At 32.7% G+C, this 21156-nt stretch overlaps 3 protein-coding genes across 3 annotated transcripts in view; 2 read left to right on the top strand and 1 right to left on the bottom strand.

Annotated features, from left to right (window-relative positions):
- Window positions 1–490: 490 nt before the first annotated feature.
- LOC118070075 (uncharacterized) lies at window positions 491–1757 on the top strand. Its single transcript, XM_035088494.1, has 2 exons — window positions 491–1105; window positions 1308–1757. Exons 1-2 carry the CDS (start codon window positions 491–493, stop codon window positions 1755–1757), a joined length of 1065 nt encoding a protein of 354 aa, XP_034944385.1.
- Window positions 1758–12197: 10440 nt separating this feature from the next.
- On the top strand, window positions 12198–12839 carry LOC118070074 (uncharacterized). Its single transcript, XM_035088493.1, has one exon. It carries the CDS (start codon window positions 12198–12200, stop codon window positions 12837–12839), a length of 642 nt encoding a protein of 213 aa, XP_034944384.1.
- Window positions 12840–14297: 1458 nt separating this feature from the next.
- LOC118070072 (uncharacterized) overlaps window positions 14298–21156 on the bottom strand; it is a 30567-nt gene continuing 23708 nt past the window's right edge. Inside the window, exon 3 of the mRNA XM_035088492.1 lies at window positions 14298–14451. Within this exon, the coding sequence (XP_034944383.1) occupies window positions 14298–14451 (154 nt within the window). The remainder of the gene's footprint in view (window positions 14452–21156) is intronic.

The raw sequence follows: 21156 nt of genomic DNA, 5'->3' as shown, positions 1-21156 counted from the left end.
ATTAAATTATTAAAGATTATATTATTATTATTCGAATTGATTAATTATTTAAGTATTTTTTAACACTAGTGGATTGGAGACTAAATAAATTAGTTTTTTTCTTTCATAATGAAATTAATTGAAGTACTTCATTATTAGCTTTGGCTATTAATGCTCAAAGCTTTAGTTTTATTCTATAAAAATAATTTCTGTTATCGGGAAGTAGCTCCTTTTACTTCAGAATTCATTAATATTTTGGTTAAAATATATTTATTGAGTTATTCTTGTATTGAACAAGAATATTTTATTTTATCTAGCGTTGAATGATCGCATGTATAGTTCGTTTTCCTCCCAAAAATTGGCCTCATTTGTTATTGCAGTTCATCGTGAATGTCGTTAGGTGACAATTTGTTTACGGCGTTACTATAGCTTTTTTTGCTTAAATAAATATCTATACGCTTCATAGTTGTACATTCATTATATCGTTAAGACTTTTCTTGAACTTTGCAAAATGGCTATATACGAACAATATGAATACGTAGATATGATACACGTGCTTCATGAGTGTCATGAAAACGTAGTAGACGCAGCAAGATTGTATGCCGAACGCTTCCCTGATCGTAATCGTCATCCATGCATTCAAGTCCTTAATCGCCTCCAAGATCGTATCCGCAATCATCGGCCCATCGTTCCAGTTCCTTCGAGAGATGTTGGTAATCCTCGAAATCACAGGCGAGATGCACAAATTCTCAATTACTTTGATCGTCATCCTGAATCAAGCACTAGAAGGGCTGCACGGCACCTCAACATCAATCACGTCACAATCCATAAAACTTTGAAACATGACGGTCTTTATCCCTATCATTATACTCCTGTACAATATCTAGAGGATGGTGATCTACCTGTTAGACTTCGGTTCTGTCGATGGTTCAGACGACAAGTGCGGTATGAAGACTTTCTAAAAAACATTCTTTGGACTGATGAGGCTATCTTCCGGCAAGATAGCCCATACAATTTACACAATGAGCACATATATGCCCATGAAAATCCGAGATGTGTCCGTGAAAAAATAACTCAGCGTCGGTTTCAAGTTCACGTCTGGTGCGGCTTGATTCATAATCAATTGGTAATTAACATCTTTTAAGTTTATTTTAACAGTATTTCCAAGCAAATTTCATTATCAGTATATTTTTAGAGCATTAACGTTAAAAAATAACAAGAAAATATAGTTTTTTTTTCATTCTTTGATTTTTTTAGTCTACTGTGGTTCTTTTTCTGACACGCAAAAATGTTGTAAATGATTCTAAGATACCAATCCTATATAACAGATCGGTCCAGTCATTCTACCGAATGCCGTCAATGGGGACGTTTACCTGGAGATTTTACGTGATCTCCCACAGCTGCTAGAAGACGTACCTCTGCAAAGAAGAGCAAACATTATCTGGCAGCAGTATGGTGCGACTGCTCATCGACGTAGGGATGTACTGAATTGCTTGGATAATCTATTTCCTGATGGATGGATAGGTTTGGAATCATGGTATCGAGAGTGGCCCCCCAGATCACCAGATATGACGCCGTTAGATTTCTTCTTGTGGGGATACCTCAAGGATAAAGTGTATGCTACTCCGGTACTAGATGAAAAAGATCTTAAAAATAGAATAATAGAAGAAGCCTTAGCCATTCCTCCAGAAATGATTAAACGAGCAACGAACAGAGTGTTAACCGTCGTCAATCAGTGTATTGAAGAAGATGGTGGTCACGCAGAGCAGCTACGATAGGCTGGAATGAAAAAGTTAGACGATTGGCGTGTCCCATATACGGGCACACACGAGCACATAAGTATGATAAACATTGTACCCTTGCACTCATGTGTGCCCGTGTATGGGATACGCCAATCGTCCCCATGATGATAGAATAGTTGCCAGTTTGATTATCATTGGTCATTTAGTATCTCTTGTTGAATTTGAGTTTAGTTTCTTTTGTTGAATTTTGACAACTTTTTGGAAAACTTAATGTAACAATAGCTTTAAGATCATGTAAGATGAGTCATCAGAATGAAGCTTGATTGATTTGTTGTAATTAATCCTTTATTTACTGATTCACTAGTCTAATTTGATTAACTAAGTCATCATTTGGTTCATCTTCATGTGTTATTCTCTATTGTCATATTAGTTTTCTTACCTGTTCTTTAACATCATAAGTTATTAGTCTTAAAACACGGTTTTTATCAACACAATGTATAATAAAAGGTGTAAGAAGACAGATCAGATACCGGGTCGGAGGGCAAGGAAAAAACTCAATATGACAATAGCAAACAGTCTATGTAAGATAAGTTATTAAAATAAAGCTTAAATGATTTTTTATAAATAAATCTTTCATTTAATAATGCACTAGTTGATGACGATCGACTAAGTCATCATTATATGTATTTTTATGTGTTATTTCTATGATTATATGAGTTTCTTGACATGCCTTCTGGCCTCGTATGTTTTTGATCTTTGAAGTCTGTTTTCTATCCACACAATGTATGGTAAAAAGTGTAAGCAGAGAGATCAGAAGCTGGGTTAGAGGGCATGTAATGAATTTCATCAAAAAGTAGCATAAAGTACTTGTCAAATGTCATCAGAATGTAGCTTAGTTAATTTGTCGAAATTAAACGTTTATTCACTCTTCCAACCTAATTAACTGGGGCATTATTTAGTTAATCTTCATGTGCTCTTTTTTATTGTCATATTCATTGCTAACCTGCTATTCTATAACATATTATAGAACGTAATCCACTGAATTTTAGTGAATTTTCAATGTTTCTCATGCTCCTATGGTTCAATTTATCAGTATAAATATGTAGAAACCTTCATCATTCTACAAGCTTACTCATATAAAAAGTTTGATAGGAAAATAAGTCACGAATATTGTGTAATTGTGATGTTTTTTTACAGGATGTCGAAAAAATCTCGTATTTGGACAGTTTATCATTGTATTCTGCCGGTCAATCTTAGCAAATATGTCTATGCAAAAACTACACTTGATGCATATTTGCGAAGATGTAAAATTACTTGTTTACTAATCAGAGACGAGTTGCCGGTGACGAGTTGTACAGCCTCAAGCATAGTGCATAATTTTTTGTCATCAAATCTCTCCCTCTTCACTTTCATTTATCTACTCACATTATCTATCTTTTCTTCCATCCATCTACTTATTAAATCTCAGTTTTTTTTTTCATGTATTTACTCACTTGATTTCTCTATTTTTTCTCATCTGTTTACTCACAGAAACTATCTCCTTGTTCTCATCCATCTACTCACTTATACACTACCTTTTCTCTCATCCATCTACTCATTAGATTCTCTCATTTATTCACTTACTTGATTTCTCTATTCTTCCTCATTCATTCACTCACAGAAACTCTCTCCGTTCTCTCATACATCTACTCACCCATACACTCTCTTCTCTTATCTATTTACTTACTCATACACTCCCTCTTCTCTAATCCATTCATTTATTAGATTCTCTCATTTATTCACTCACTTAATCTCTCTATTCTTTCTCATTTATTTACTCTCACAAACTCTCTCCGTTTTCTCATACATCCACCAACTCATACACTCTCTTTTCTCTTATCCATCTCATCATTAGATTCTTTCATTCATTTACTCACTTGATTAATTCATTCTCTCTCCTTTATTCACTCACTTGATTTCTCTATTATTTCTCATTTATTGACTCCCACAACTCTCCTCTCTCTCATCCATCTACTTAGTAAATCTTCTTCTATCCTTTCATTTATCTACCTCCTCATTTTTTTATTTTTTATCTATTTATTCATCTAAGTCTCTCTCATGTATCTTCTAGTTGTTTACCCTTCTTTCTTCTGTTCATCTTCTTATGTAATTTTCTGCCATTTTTTACATACGTAATTTGTTTTTTTTCAAAATTTTATTCACTCCCTTAATCTCTCTATTTTCTTTTATTCATTTACTCACTTAATCTCATTATTTTTAACTCTGTCTTTACTCTTATTTATTTACTCATAATACATGTCCTTTTTCCTAATCTACACACTCTTCTAATTCTCTCGCATCCATCTCTAATAGAGATTGAGTGAGTAAATTAATTTATTCTATGGTTATTAAAAATTTTATCTCTTAGACCTCTATTTGCAGGTTTAAGTGCAGTTGGTGCTGTAGCAGGTGGCGCTGCTGGCATTGCAAAAGCAATTAATGATGCTAGAGACGCCAAACGTCAAGTAGATGCAATAGCTGTGGGTAAAGGTCTACGTCCATAACCGCACAAGAGAGGATTAGGATTGTATTTGAAACTGGCAAGAAAAAAAAACTTTTAAATTTACCTCATCGTGCACTGACTGATGTTGAACTTTAAAAATATGCAGAAATCATGAAGATACCCTTACCACATAAGCTTATGAAATATCTTAATGTTAATAAAATACTGTACAATCATGAAAAACATCAAGATTACAGTACAGATAATTGCGGACACTTGTGTTTAAAATTTTTTACGCAGAAAAGTATAAAAGTAATATGCACTTTCCAATAAGCATCAGTCATAGATGATTCACTCACGTTAACATTGTCTGGACAAACGTCCATTCTAGAAGCGTTTTATTTTCCACCAATTGAATTATCATCATCTAAAAAATATACCCTAGGACTTGTAGAATTGTTAACCTTTAATTCCATTCCAAATATTGATAACGGCAATAATAAATGTTATTATACACTCAATGGTGAAAATAAAAGTATTAAAATACCCACAGGAAGCTATGAAATTGAAGACATTGAAAATTTTTTGAAGAAAGCTGATACTCAATTATCAATTTCTATTAAGCCCAATAATAATGAACTACACAGTAAAGTTTACAGTGAAAATGCAGCAATAAATTTCAAACTGCATGATTCTATTGGTAGTTTGTTGGGCTTTAATCCACGGCTTATTTCACACATCAGATTTACCAGTATCTATTCTGAAAATTAATGCATTGAGGATCGAATGTAATATTACGACAGGAGCAAACAATAATAATTAGTTGGTACATACGATTCACGAATTTCTCCCATCAGTTCCACCAGGATATAAGATCATTGAAGTTCCATCAAACGTCATTTATCTTCCAATCACCGTACAGACAATACATAATTTACAACTGCGCATTGTTGATCAAGACGGTCAATTGGTTAATTTACGTGGTGAAACTGTAACAATACGTTTACATTTGAAATCAGTGATGGGAATTGTTTATAAACCAATAGTAGGGGGAAGCTATAAAACTAACATATCATGCCTAAATCCCATCAGTCATCGAAGAAAACTCAAACGATTAAGCAAAAGTTCCCTTCATATTACGGGGAAATTTACAAAATCTAACGGAAATGCAGTAGCAGCAACATCAAGATTCGTTAATATGGCCGTATGCTATTTATTTGAAGAAATACAATATGAATTGAATGGTGTTGAGATTGATCAAAATAAAAATGTTGGTTTTACAAGTCTCATGGAGGGATATCTATCTCTTCATCCAGGTCAAAAAAATTATTTAGATAATGCAGATTGGGTAACTGGTAATGAAAGATTATGTAATGATAATGGATACTTTGATGTTTCGATACCGTTACATATGCTATTGAGATTTGCTGAAGATTATCATCGCATAATTCTCAATGCCAAACATGAATTAATACTCGTTCAAATACCGATCTTAATGCAATTGTACAAGCTGCAGCGGCACCTGAAGAAACGATCACGCATATAAAAATTGAATGGATAATTCCTTATGTCACTGTTGCAGACATAAAAAGAGAAGAATTGTTAAGTTACATTATAAAAGACCCACCGATTTCGGTGAGTTTCAGATCATGGTAATTATCTGAATATCCAATGCTGCCGAACACAACCAAACATGTATGGTTCGTAAAAACATCAACTTTACTGTAGAATCTACGCTATGTTATATTAGGATTGCACGCAAAAATGATGCTACGAAAGATGCAAGTCATTTCGATCACTGTGATTTGAGAGATGTAAAGCTTTTCCTCAATTCACAATGCTATCCATATGGTAACATGAATCTTTACATTAGTCACAATCAATTTGCTTCATTATATGATATGTATGAAGAGTTTCGACAACATGTTATGATAAAGAAGCAGAACCTCTGATCATGAAAAGAAAATTTATTGATATAGCACCACTTGTAGTGATCGATTGTTCTGAACAAAGTAAATCCTCAAAATCAGGACCAGTTGATGTTTAACTGGAGTGCGAATCATCAAAAGCTTTTCCTGCTAACACATCAGCCTATTGTTTGATCTTACATGATCGAATTATAGAGTATAAACCGTTAAGTGCGCAAATGAGAAAACTAACATAAAATATTGTAACAAATATATATATATTATATAATTATGATTATATTATTCATGTATTAATTGAATTTTTTTATGCTATAAATGAATTGTATACACGAAAAAGATTAATGTTAGATATAACATAATATGATAAGATAACTTATCGAGGACGTTAAAAATCGATATTATCACTGTCGATAACTTATCACGGTCGGTAAGTCGGTAACTTATCGTCAAAGTTATCGCGGTCAGTAATTAGTGCGGATCAAAACCCACTTTTTTGACTTGGCCGGTATTGCAGAGTGACCCAGAACCGGCCCTGCTTATCTACTCACGAGATTCTTCTTGAAAATATATAAATTTCGAAACTCTCACTCAGGATATGCACGATTGGAGCCGAAAGTACTTATAATCCTTTCTTACTGATAGCCACAGAGAAGTTTTGTGGGGTACTCAATTCGGTGTCCATGATATCCTTTCTGAGTTCGGATAGTATGCAAAGACTGTCGAATTATTCTGTTAGTTCGGACATTGAGCAGAAGCTATGTAACTATTTGTAATTCTTTGCCCAAGGTATTATTATTGATGATTGGTTAAGAGAGTTAGTATTTCTGTTGGAAGGATGCGAAGTCAGTTATTTATTTGGAGAATTATCTTTAAAATGTGAGACCATTTAAATAATGAAATTTCATTTAATTGAAATTTTATTAAGAACTTAGATGCTATTATAATCGTTAAATTTATTCAGCTTCATGACCTCCTAATTTCTTGGTATCAGCTTTTTTTGGGTTTTGATTAGTACTTTCCAGAAGCTCTCTTCAAAGGAAAAGAAGAAAGGGCAGAAGAATAACGTACTTCAACTGAGAATTAAAATTTCCACTGACGAACTTTCAGTTTTTAAGATTTTGAATTGTATAGAGTCATATTATTAGTTAGTTTAAATTTTTTTTTTTGGTCTGTTTTAAAGGTTTTTACCGGCCGTAGGATTTTTCTTTCCAGAATATCCAGAGAATCCAGAATTCTCTTTTAAACAGGTTGAGTTGGGAAGCAGGTAGATATTGGAATCTAGGCTGAATGATAACTTAATTAATTTTCGTAATTTTAAATAAGAAGTTCAATTTAAGATTTTGCATGTTTATTCATTTCAGACTAATCCAATATTTTTCCTAGCTGTTTGAAATTGCCAGGAGACAACTTTTAGAAGATCAGGAGAAGTGTAAAATACGTGAATGTCTCCATCTATGATATCATTAACTAACGACAGATTATTAGTTAACGATAATTACTTGACGATTAGCTTGTTTATAGCAACGAGGAAAAAGTTTGTTTATCTCCAGTTTAGGACTGAGAGTAGCACTGATTAAACGTCATATTTTCGAATCTGTCATTTAAATAAACTTTTCTTTTAATAATTATTGTCTTCTACTTATATTTTACAATATATTTCGTGAAGTATGAGCAGAGTACAACAAAGATAGTAAAGAAAAGTTTATTGAAATAATAGATCCAAATACAGAATCTTAAATATGATGTCTAATCTGACCTAAGCTCAGTCCTAAACTAAAATGAAGAAACCAGTCGCGCGTTACTAACAACAAATTCTGTCATTTGTCAATCCATCGATAGATAGACAAACATATATTTTATAATATTCTAATAACTAGTATCTGTAATTTTTTATCAAATTAAAAGATGATCAAAGCCGTCTAAGACAGAATTTCTTCCTTCGATCTGTATATCGTAATGAATAAAAAATATTACAACTGTCTAGATATTAAATTACTGAATAAATTGAGTAAAATAATAGTGATTAGCTATTGTCTTAGTAGCAGGTCCTGATGTGACAGTTTTCATCAGGATTACGTACGTCTTTTTTTCCTCAATGTCAGTCAGATTGCTATTTGTAACTGATATTAAATTTCTTAACAAAAATCTTACGTCTGTCTATTTCAGAAAAACAGCTGATACATACATTTATGACAAGCTTAGACCGTCATATATAAAGACATTACATAAATTCACTGGCCGTAAGTAAATTATTCATATCGTTAGACGTAGTATAGCTAATGGTTATAAGTTACAATTAATTGATTTTTCCCGCAATGTATCGACAACAAGCAACAATTTTTTCAGTTTCTCAGAATGATATATATGTCTGGTACTGAACACTAATGTAGACAAAGTTATGAACAGATTCTAGAAATAAATAAAATTACGAAAATGATCGAAGTCCTACTAAAACTGCCATCTTGGGATGATATTAAAACGTCACGCGATGTACACGTATGTCAAATAACGAAATTTTTATTTTTAAATTATAATTCAAAAGAATTTTGAACCACCAAAAAAGTTTAAAATTACAAAGAATGCCATGTCATGTATAAAATAGTGTCTATGAGAATAAATCAACCCTCAAGTTTGAACTATCAGCTGATAGGAACTTCAGCGGCCATCTTGGCACTAGGTCAATAACCAATCGACCAAATAACCAATATTTCTGATTCTCGTCACTCATTTGACTAATTTTCAGTGTCCATCTTGATCAACAAAATTCCTGTCGCCATTATTTCAATTGTAAAGGCTCCTTCTAATGTAAGAGGTCACGTGAGCGATTACTGTTGCAACGCGTGAAATAAAATATTCGAAAAACCTAAAAATACTCTAGATTGGATAAAAATTGTTCAAAAGAGACCTACAATGTACCACACCGCACGAGAAAAGTGCGTGAAATTCGTTTTTTCATTAAAAACTATAAACAATGAAAGAAATGTAAAAAAATATTCTACAATTACTAATAAGTAACAATAAAAAAAAATTTTTGAGAACATAAATCAGCGACAGCTGGTTTGTAATAATCATGGAGTAATTGTAAAAAAATACATTACGTAAATAAAATTGTCAATAACAAAAAAATTGTTTGAAAAACAATAAAAATAAAATTTTATAATTTTCCCGGATGCATCATTAGAAAGAACATCGTTTATTATTAAAAAAAAAATTGTTCAATAGCTATAATTGTTATTGGAACTATTTTTTTATGAACAATTAAAAATTAACATACTAAAAATGAATTTCTAATAAATTCAACATTCTGTTGAAAATTGCTTACAGAAAACCTACAAATTAAATAAAAAAAAATTTTAAGTAATTAAAAGTTATGCATTTGTTTATAAAATTTATCTATAACAAATGCTGAAAAAAATTTTTTAAAAAATTAGTTCATACTCTTCACATGAAAATTTAAAACTTTACTGTACATAATTTTCATATTAAAAAATAATTTCACCTCCAAAATAAGGGTGAAAGAATCCGAAAACAACATTTCGATTTTCTACGGTATCAACCAAAAATTTTTTTAAAAAACTGAAATAGCCATTTTATAGAGCGAGAAAAATCCTATTTGCTCCTAAATTGGCTATAAAATGTGCCCATAAACGAAAAAAAAATATAAAGGTGCAAAGTTTACGAAAAAGATTTTAAAAAAAAGACGCTTCAGATATTAAAAGACTCGAAAAATTCGATTCTCTACAAAAAAAGATATTAACTTTTTTTTTACATTTCTTATCGTTCTCGCTACGTAAGCGGAGAAAGGTAGAAAAACGCAATTTGCCAAACTTTGACTCTCGATAAACAATAGTAATTTTAGTTTCCGAGTAATCAAAATTTGCACAAATACTCTCCTAATCATCATCAAGAATATGTAACCAAAAAATTTATATTATTATTCTATAATTAATGCACGATAGCATAGGGCTTAAACTTACGGCTACAAGACTATTGTGTGAGTCAATCATTAGTTGTAGTTCATTTCTGAACCTACAAGATCATTCTTATTCTTATTCTATAACCAAAACTAGTGGTATTTTGAGACAATTCACGATAAATATATTTAAATAAATTCAATTCATATTGCATTGCTCGATAGGCTAACGCCACGCGCAGAATTATTATTCGACTTGACTTGAGAAGCGTGTTGGCCTCGTGGGAACGGTTAATAATATCGAACACACCAAATCGAGTAATTTTACAGACATTTAGTGATTCTTAAGTAATAATTTTAGAAACATTCATAACTCTTTAGGTGACGTCCATTCTTCCGTTCAGTAAATCGAGTGTTGTACAGTATTGTGTATCTGTTGGTGCTAATTATTGAAGATTATTATATCATGTAATATTATAAAATATAAAGATTATTATATTTTTTATAAAACCTGACTTCCGTTTGCTCTGTTCCGGCGCAATCTTTCCTATCCTTCAACGGTTAGACTAATTCATAGTTGATCTTTTGTTCGCATTTTATTGGTCCAATTTTTGGTGCTGTCAGTGTACTCATTTAGACATTAATCAAGTGATCCTAATTTCATTTAGACAATCACGTGATTAAGTTATCACGACAATCCAAATAGCTGAACGTCAATCGGATGGTGACCATAAGAAGATCAAGATCTTGCCGAATCAACCAACAATCAGCGTTAGTCCTGATGATAGTCGGGAGGAGTTTGGCAATCTAACCGAGCAAATCAATGATTCATTAGCTCAGCCAGGTAGAAGATCAACTACCGAAAGTATCATTCAGGTTGGTGCCTCACTCAATCAAGGTTTACCCGGTCTATTGGTCTTCAAAGTCAGATCACAAATTTCCAGGTTAAACGCTTATCACACACTACAGCTAGTGAGCGTAGATGCATTTGTGACTGCTACAATAGTGGTCTCTTCATCATAGTCTGCCCTGAATACAAGGCATTGCCATTGGAGACACGTCTAAGAATTGTAGACCATAAAAAATTATGCAGAAATTTTCTCGGAAGACGCAACACACCAGCCTGCCCAAACAAGAACAGATGCAAGGAGTGCAACTCCAAGCATCATACGATGTTCTATTCACTTCTCTTCAGACAGTCATCAAGTGGCAATCAGGCGTCTTTCAGGTCACAACTATTATCCAGACCGTCTATATTTCAACAATCATCGTCAGACAATCAACCTTCAACTTCACAACAGTGAGAAGACGAAGCAGTATTTGAAGAACAATCATCATCTTCACCACAGACACTCACGCTTGCTGATGGACTTGCTCTGGAGGGTCAGACTGACTAAATGACCTTAGCACATAAGGTTTCGGCCTCAGGAGGGTTAAGGGTTCAGTTGGAATGGTCCAAAGGACAATTTCAGAAGCAGCACAATCATCTAGAACAATCGAAAGGTCAGAATGACCATAAAGCAATCAATAAACATTCAACTAGTTGTGCTAATAGCACACAAAATCAACAATCAAGTGACGTTAAATCAATTCAACTCAATAGACAATCATCGATTGGAGCAATCTGCTCAAGTCAAACCATTCCGAGTCATTTACAAGATGATCATTCAACACTGTTAGTAACAGCAAAAGTCAACGCAAATTCACCTTCTGGGAGTGACATAGCACGAGTGCTCCATAGATCCTGGATGAAAAAACACCATTAGACAATCACATGAAAGGAGTGGGAAGCTTCAAACTCACTTGAACAAAAGGTGTAATATTCTGCGAGCTACAATAATTATCATCCAATCATTCAGTATACATTCGAGCTCACATAATGAAACAGTTGACAGCTTTAATTCCAAAAGTGCCATGTAATTATCCCAACAATTATTGGCCTCATCTCAATGGATTAACACTAGCTGATCCAACATTCAATATTCCACAATCAATAGACATTCTACTTAAAGCTGATTTTTATAAACAAATCATTAAACAACATATCATACCTCACTCTCCAACAGCTCGTAGAGCTCAACTTTCTATCGTTGGTTGGCTAATTCTTGGTCCAGTAGCACCAAATTCATTAGTCAATCACTCTCATATTCATCATGCTACCTCAAATCAAGAACCATGAAGACATTCGAGAGTTGCTAACAAAATTCTGGGTCCAAGAAGAAGTTTTTATATCAAATCAACATCAATTATCATCCTTGTACCAACAATGTGAAGATTTCTTCAAATCAACTCACTCTAGACATTTATCAGGACGATACATTGTCAGAATTCCACTTATCTCTTTACCTGCAGCTTCTGGAGACTCCTATACAACTGCGTATCGATGCTTAAAACGTCAGTTGAGGAGATTAACCAATGAGTCTGAATACAGCAATCTCTATAGACAATTCATGACAGAATACGAAGAACTCGGTTACATGAGACCTGCTTCAACAATCAATCGAGAATCTCAAGACATTCACCCATACTTTCTTTCTCTTCATGGGGTTTTAAGACCAAGTAGCACTACCACCAAGCTTAGAGTCATCTGCAATGGATCTAGCCCGTGTTCAACTGGAGTCTCATTGAATGACATTACTCATACTGAAGCAAAAATTCAACTAGATATGCGGGCGGCTTCCCCCTTGCAAAATGGCAATAGTCAATCACTTCTTCAAAAAACGTCACAATCATCATTCAACCAAGACAAAATCACCTTCAAAGACTGCAATGCAAAAATTCTTGGACTTCAATGAAATCCAAGTTTAGACACATTCACATTCTCATCAAAATCAGACATTCATGAATCAACATAATCAAAACGCCTCATTCTTTAAGAAGTAGCTCAAATCTATGATCCTTTGGGTTTTTAGCACCTATCCCAAACAGAGCAAAGATGCTTCTTCCGGAGCTCTGGCTTCACAACCTTAGCTGGGACGAACCAGTCCCACAATCAAGCATCAATCGCTGGCTGATCATCAGAGAAGAATTCACTAAACTACATGAGATCTCAATTCCACGATGAATTGATGCTACAAGACACAGGGCCTAAAAATACACTCATCTCTGCAAAAACTAAAGTAGCACCAATCAAACAAATTACGATCCCCAGGCTGAAGTTAACAGCTTCGTGAATTCTAGCGAAACTCACGGAGTATGTTTGAGCTACACTTCACGGAGTGAACATACATTCAATTTATTTGTGGACGAATTCATCAGTAACACTGTCATGGATCACTTCAAACACAGGACGCTGGGAGGACTTTGTGAGAAACAGAGTCCATCAGATTCAAGATCTAGTTCCAGATGAGCACTGGAGACACATCTCTGGCAAGAAAAATCTAGCAGACTGCGCCCTAAGAGGCATGACAGCCAATCAATTAGAAGATTACTTGCTATGGTGGAGGGGACCCACCTGGTTAGCTGAAACTCAAGAAAACTGGCCAGTAAAATCACCACCAGACGACGAGACTTGTAATTTAGAAGCTCGTCCTGAAATTTCACTCATAGCAGCCATTCACGATTCAATAATTCAATCGGACTTGGTCAACAGATATTTAACACTCAATAGATTACTGAGAATCACTGCCCTAATCATTAACATTTTTCCCCGTTTAAAATTTCTAATATTAATATTTTGTCAATTATTTAATTTTTAAATAGTTACTTCAAATCATTCAAGAGGAGAAACAGTTTGTAGACACAATTCCTCAGATAAGTCATCATACTTTAATCACAGTTGGCAACGGCATTGTCAACTCGATTAAATGCATTCAGGCCCATTTGAAAAAGTGACTTCATACGCCCCAGATTGAATTATACGCCCTTAATTCTTAGAGTTCGCCATTAACTACATGTTAAGCTTCATCCTCAATAAAACTTCGATCACACAAATCATGTTGCAATCTCAGTGAGATATTAGTAACGGTTTTATGCTGCAAATAATTGAATTTAGAAGAAAGAATTTATTTATGGTTAAAAGTATACAATTGATGGAATAGAGTTATTAGAATAATAAAATTTGAAACAATGCAAATATTGTGTGCCCAATCAAGTTTCTTTGTGTCTTCAGTCCATTTCGGAATTTTTCTCGGCCTAAAATAATAAACATAATCAATTATTTTCGATCGTTTTCAAAAAAGTGAATGTTATGAATAGAATATATCGGATTCCACCGAATCTTTTTTCTTTCAAAATCTAATTTAATTTAATTATTACAAAAATTCAGCCATTTCAGCAGCATCCAGTGCTTGAGGTCTAGCATGATGAAGGACAAGACATGCCGCACGTTCTCCAGCTTCAATAGCACCATCAGCTGTACCAGGGTAATTTTTTGCATATTCACTTGATGCAAAATAAACTCGGGAACTGAAAAAATCGAAACTTTTATAATCAATAATCGAGTTCAGAATATCCTATCTTCTTCGGAAAAACATTTTCTTATATAATCGTACATGAGAAATTAGCCTTATGTAGTATAAATAAAAAACAAAAATGTAAAGAACGTCCTCAGGAAGACTTGGGTCGGCTTACAAGGGGTTTTTCCCGGCGATTGGAGGCCATGTGAACATAGGCATAACCCGAACATCTGGAACCCAGACGCCGAGGTTGGACCGTAGAAAATCGAAATGTTGTTTTCGGATTCTTTCACCCTTATTTTGGGGGTGAAGTTATTTTTTAATATGAAAATTATGTACAGTAAAGTTTTAAATTTTCATGTGAAGAGTATGAACTAATTTTTTAAAAAATTTTTTTCAGCATTTGTTATAGATAAATTTTATAAACAAATGCATAATTTTTAATTACTTAAAATTTTTTTTTATTTAATTTGTAGGTTTTCTGTAAGCAATTTTCAACAGAATGTTGAATTTATTAGAAATTCATTTTTAGTATGTTAATTTTTAATTGTTCATAAAAAAATAGTTCCAATAACAATTATAGCTATTGAACAATTTTTTTTTTAATAATAAACGATGTTCTTTCTAATGATGCATCCGGGAAAATTATAAAATTTTATTTTTATTGTTTTTCAAACAATTTTTTTGTTATTGACAATTTTATTTACGTAATGTATTTTTTTACAATTACTCCATGATTATTACAAACCAGCTGTCGCTGATTTATGTTCTCAAAAATTTTTTTTTATTGTTACTTATTAGTAATTGTAGAATATTTTTTTACATTTCTTTCATTGTTTATAGTTTTTAATGAAAAAACGAATTTCACGCACTTTTCTCGTGCGGTTTGGTACATTGTACGTCTTTCTAATTAACACTCGGCGCAGGAGAGACTACCGAGTTTTTCAAGATTTCTGTTAACTTAATTTTTTTTTTCTCTTAATTTATTGTATTTACCTGTGATGACGGTTCAATAGGGGATTAATATGAAATCCAACAAAACAAGGTTTGAGAACATTCATAAAACTTTGCCCTGATTGTTCATAATAATCAATATAATTAACAGCTTTTTGACTCTTGAATGAAAGATTAACAGCCCGAAATATATTGACAGGACCGCTGAATGAATATCTACTCTCGTGAATGAATCCAGCAAGAGCATTTTTTTTCATTTGTTCTCTTGAAGTTTCGTACGCGATTTTTAAATTGACATTTTTATCCAAATTTGTTATGATATTCCCAGAATATTGGGAGAACCAAAATGGAGACCATAAAGTAGTTTCAAAATATGTAATATCTTCAGAATAGTAATGAAATTGAGATTTAATTGTTTTCAATAATAATTCAGGAATATCTTGTGACTCTATTATGATTTTACTTGAATGTAACGGAGGGACTGCAATGACTGCATAATGACATCTAGAAAAATAGGATAATCATTTAAATAAAATTTCAAATAAAAATGGTTGCTCAAAATTGCTAACACTGGTCGCATAAGAATCAGGAATAAAATTCAGAATCGACTCTTTTTATAACCGAGATTTCGAGTGATTAATGTAAAGATGGTCGAATGTGGTTATGTACAGTCATCAAGAACTACAGGATCTCCTACGGAAGTAGCCAAAATTAGATACCGCTTTTTTCCCTTCACTATCCAAGTAGATATTCTCTGGTGAATGGTTATATACCTGAGCGCTTGTATTTCTGTTTTAGACCTATTCGACTTTCGGACCCTTAAAACGTAGAGATATGTCAAAACTCAGGATTAAAAAAGTCAACAGCTTTTAAGCTTTTAGCTTGAAAAAGCTCAAATTGATGATTGTATCTGTTTTACTCCAAAGTTAGTCGGATTTCTTCCTTCATTTCGGATCTAATACTTTGTTTCTCTGTCAAGCTTAAATTTATCGAATTTTGTCCATCTGTAACTGTTTTTCTCTACTTCCTCCAATTTGATTTGATTTTTCTACCTCAACATAAATATTATAAAATAAGTATATGTCTACAATTATATAATAATTGACAAACGACTGAATTTGTTGTTAGCAACAATTGACCGATTTGTTTATGTTTACTTTCTGACTGAGACTTGAGCTAACCCGAAGTTTTTCCTATCACAAAGATTTGCCGATTGATTTAATAAAACGTTTCTATTTCTTTCTTATTCACCTCCGAGTTACGATTTAGACTTATTTTACAATCAGCTGATTCTCGTAACTTTGTCCACGTAATATCGATAATCACATTACATAGTTTCACATCACACTTTATAAATAGTGAGTTTGTTGTTGAAGAATTTTCTATCACCTCTTTAAATAATTTTCAAGATAAATCGTTACAACGTACTGTGTTGTTTCAACCTCCAAAAAGTTTTGCGTCTTTAGAGTGTAATTATCAAAATCAAATTTGATGGGATACTTATGCTATTCACGGAATTTATTGGGGATGTAGAGAAGTTTCATATGATCATCTAAACGAATTGTAACGAATCCATTGAAAAATGCAACATATATTTATGTTGCTGATGGTTTACAAAAAGATCTTTTCCTAAAATTTTCAATATCAAATCAAGTAATAATTGATATTTCAATTTGTGGCTATGGAACATCGAGCATAACATCGGCGCACATACTTGAATGTTTGTACATATGATAAAAACATCGAGTGAATATCTTCAGTGAACGAAGTATTGTAAAATAAGACCAAACAACAACTTTAGGAAATAAATTAATCAATAAAAAGTTCATTAAAGATTTATAGCAATTAATTGAATTGAAAGAATACGTGCATTCAACTAAAGTCTCAGTCAAAACTGGAGATAAACAAACTCTCCCCTCGTTGCTATAAACAATCTAATCGTCAAGCAATCGTCGTTAACTAACAAACTGTCTTTAGTCTAATAGTCATTGGATGGCGACATACAAATATTTTACAATATGTATCATTTGCTCCAAGTTAACTATAAATATAGTTAAAAACATCTACACTTTAAAGAATTTATGTTTCCATATGATTGTGCCGGAGTCGCTATACAGATGCAATGGTTCTATTTGAATAGAAATAATTCAAATGAGTTACATCCAGTCCCATAATATTCCATGTATAAATGATGATCCATGCATGTCTTTTGGAAATTAAGCAATTTTTTTTTATTGTTTGCCTCCAATACGTTGACAATTCTCTTTGGAAGAAAACCTTTAAACTCGTCGTCCAGAGTTGCCGCAGTAGCATCACCGTACTTGGTTGCAATCAAATTTTGCTTCGTCACTTTATATCTTTTAGATAATTACAGATCCTTCATTTTCTTCGTTTCGAAGATTTTTTTGCCTGGGTTTGTTGAATTCTGATTGGTACATAGTTATTCACGAAGAAAAAGATATTCTTCAGCTTACAAAGGTTCTAAAATATCCAACAACTTTTCGTTTGAGAGTGATTTTCTATCCGCAAAATCTTAGCTTTTATAGCACTTTTCACATCAATTTTGTTCCCCAATTTTTTTTCTAAATTTACCCTCTCTTTGCTAACTAAAGTTTTCAACTTTTCCTTCTCCCGCGCATTTAGAGAGGCGTTGACGCACTTCTAATGATTTTCTATCTGAAGTTATCAACTGTTATCCCTACTACTTTTAAAATTTACGGCTTCTTCAACAAGAGATTTTCATTTTCCCGCAACCCATGCATTTTAGGAGGAAGCGTTGACGCACTTTCTAATGATTCCCCATCGGAGAAGCCGATGCATTGGATGGGGAACTAAAAAAACTTGTGAGTGGTGGTGCGGTAAATAATACATCTTCTACAGCAATAACAATACCCTCAAGAACATCATCCTTGAGAGCAACGTCATCGACTTCAGCAGCATCATCATCGACACCATTGTCATCGGTGGCGGTACCTTCAACATGATCATCAGCAGCAGCAGTATCTATCGATCTTAAATAGATCAATCATCAAAAACCAATTTGCTTGTAAATTTTGAATTAGCTTGCACATTTGAAAATATAAAACAAGATTTGATAGTGTATGAAAAAAAGCATTTCAATACAAAAAACATACAAGTACTTATTTCAATGGACTTATTAGATCCTTTTTCAAATTATACTATACCGCGTTTATTGAAACATACAGAAAAGTTTCAAGTATACACCTTTGAAAGGATCAGGATATATAAAGAAGAGTAAAAAAAAAATTAGTACATATTGTAATCTCTCTATTTCGATAAAAAAAAGGTGTTTTAAACATGAGGAAAGAAAAAAATGAATACTGTTTTCTCTGGTCAGTTCTCGTTTCGATACATCATGCATAAGATGCACGATCAGCTAATCGTATAACGAACTATAAAGAGCATTTTCATACTTTAAAAATAACAGGAATCTCATTTACAACACCATTGAGTGATATTTGTAAATTTGAGAAATTCAATAATTTTATCATTAATGTTCACGGTTTAGATGATGATAATGACACTGCGCCGGTTTATTTAAGTGAATATTATGATATCAATAAAAATCGTATTCATCTTTTGATCTCTGAGATAGGAGTAGATGAAAATAAGAAACCAGTTCACCATTACTCACTTATTGAATCTCTTTCACGTTTAGTATCGAGTCAACTATCGAATTATAATATAAGTATAAATCTTGTTGATCGCTGTTAAAATCACTTTCACACAATAGAATCCTATGATAAACATATTCAAGATTGTATTAATTTCAATGATCGTTCAAATTTCATTCCCTCAAGAAGAGAATTTAAAAATGAAATTTAAAAATTTTATGTATGAAGACAAAGTACCTTTTGTAATTTATGCTGATTTAGAGTGCAGTATCGAACCACCTATTGAAAGAAGATCTAACCATATACCATGTTGTATAGCTTTTTATATACATTGCTTGTATGATGATTCAAAATCGAGATTTACTCTTGAACGTGGAGAAGCTTAAATAAAATGGTTTATGGCAGAGTTACATGAATTTTCTAAAAAAATTTAAAGAAATAATTGATAATCCCAAGTCAATGGGTCGATTAAGTAATGAGCAGTAGTCTTATTTTTATGCAGAAAACAATTGTCATATATGCGAGAAACGCATTGAACCCAATTAACCGAGAGTTCGCGATCATTGTTATTTAACAGGAAAATTTCGTGGTCCTGCTCATAATGAGTGTGATTTAAATTATCAAACAGAACCCATAATTCCAATTGTTTTCCATGATTTATCGGGATATAATTCACATTTTCTTATTGAATCATTATCATCATCAGATTCACCGGTACTACAACTATTATTCTTACTAATAAAGAAAAATATATATTGTTCTCCAAAGTAGTTGAAATCGTTAAAAATAGGAATTCAAAAAGATCCAACGATGATAATGATGAAAAAAAGAAAAAAAATTCAAACATACAGCTTCGTTTTATGGATTCATTCCGTTTCATGAGCTCTAGTATCGATAAATTATCTAAATCTTTATCTAATGATGATGAAATAATGACGCGTTAGAAGTTCCCCGATGGAGAATCATTCAAATTAACAGTATGCAAAGGTGTACTTTCGTATGAATATTGTAATAACTGGGGAAAACTTGAAGAAAAGCAATTACCTTTTTTCTTCTTTAAATGATTCAAATATGACCGATGAAGATTATGAGCGTGCACTTAAAGTATGATCTCACTTTAATTCTAAAACATGACGTGAGAACTTATAATTTAGATCCTTAATTAAAACAAATGAAATAAAAAATTTTCTATATCTATCTAACTGTTATGTGATTTATCAAATCATAAATATTTAACATAGACTTCATTTTTCTGCTTTTTTAACACTTTTCCAACAAGGTAGGAAAGCTTCAACTCTCCAGGGAACTAAAAGGCTACAACCTCGCAGCCAGAGCTTCAACTCTGTAATTTACACCGTGAACTACAACTCTCGTTGGTGTCGTCAGTCTAATACTTTGGAGACAAGTGACAATCACCGCTAAATTCCTTTTAGTTATTACTGATTATTCCATTAGATGGCCAAAAGCAATTCCTCTTCCTAATCATCAGGCTTCTACTACTGCTGAAGCTTTAGTTTCTCAAATATTTTGTAGATATGGTGTCCCTTCAGAGATTCATTCCGATCAAGGTAGAGAGTTTGAATCAGAAATCTTCAAAGAGTTCATGAATCTTTTTGGAATTAAAAAGACTAAAACTACACCTCTTCATCCTCAATCTAATGGTTTAGTTGAAAGGTTGCATAGGACTATTCTTTAATATTTATCAAAATTTATTGATAAAAATCAAAAAGATTAGGATCGGTGAATTTCTCTATTTTTGTTAACTTATCGTTCTTCTAGACATGAGACTACAGAATTTTCTCCAGCATTATTAATGTTAGGTCGTGAATTGAGGTTGCCTTTAGATTTTCTTCGTGGAATTTCTCCTTCAGAAAATATTTCTGAGGACAATTCTATAGGTGAATATGTTTTTGATCTTCGTAAAAATTACAAGTCACTCATGATTATGTGCGACGTAATTTAGAAATTGAATCAGAAAAACTTAAATCTAATTATGATTTAAAATCTAATATTTTGTCTTTTGACGTTGGCCAAAAGGTTTGGTTTTATTTTCCGGAAAGAGTTAAAGGGAAATGCCCTAAACTTCAATCAGATTGGGAAGGTCCATATATTATTAAAAACAAATT

Source organism: Chelonus insularis, unplaced genomic scaffold (assembly GCF_013357705.1).
Source record: "Chelonus insularis isolate UGA/USDA-ARS -01 unplaced genomic scaffold, ASM1335770v1 contig_50_pilon, whole genome shotgun sequence".
In the NCBI taxonomy this organism is placed as follows: domain Eukaryota; kingdom Metazoa; phylum Arthropoda; class Insecta; order Hymenoptera; family Braconidae; genus Chelonus; species Chelonus insularis.
This window is presented reverse-complemented; position numbering and strand designations above follow the sequence as displayed.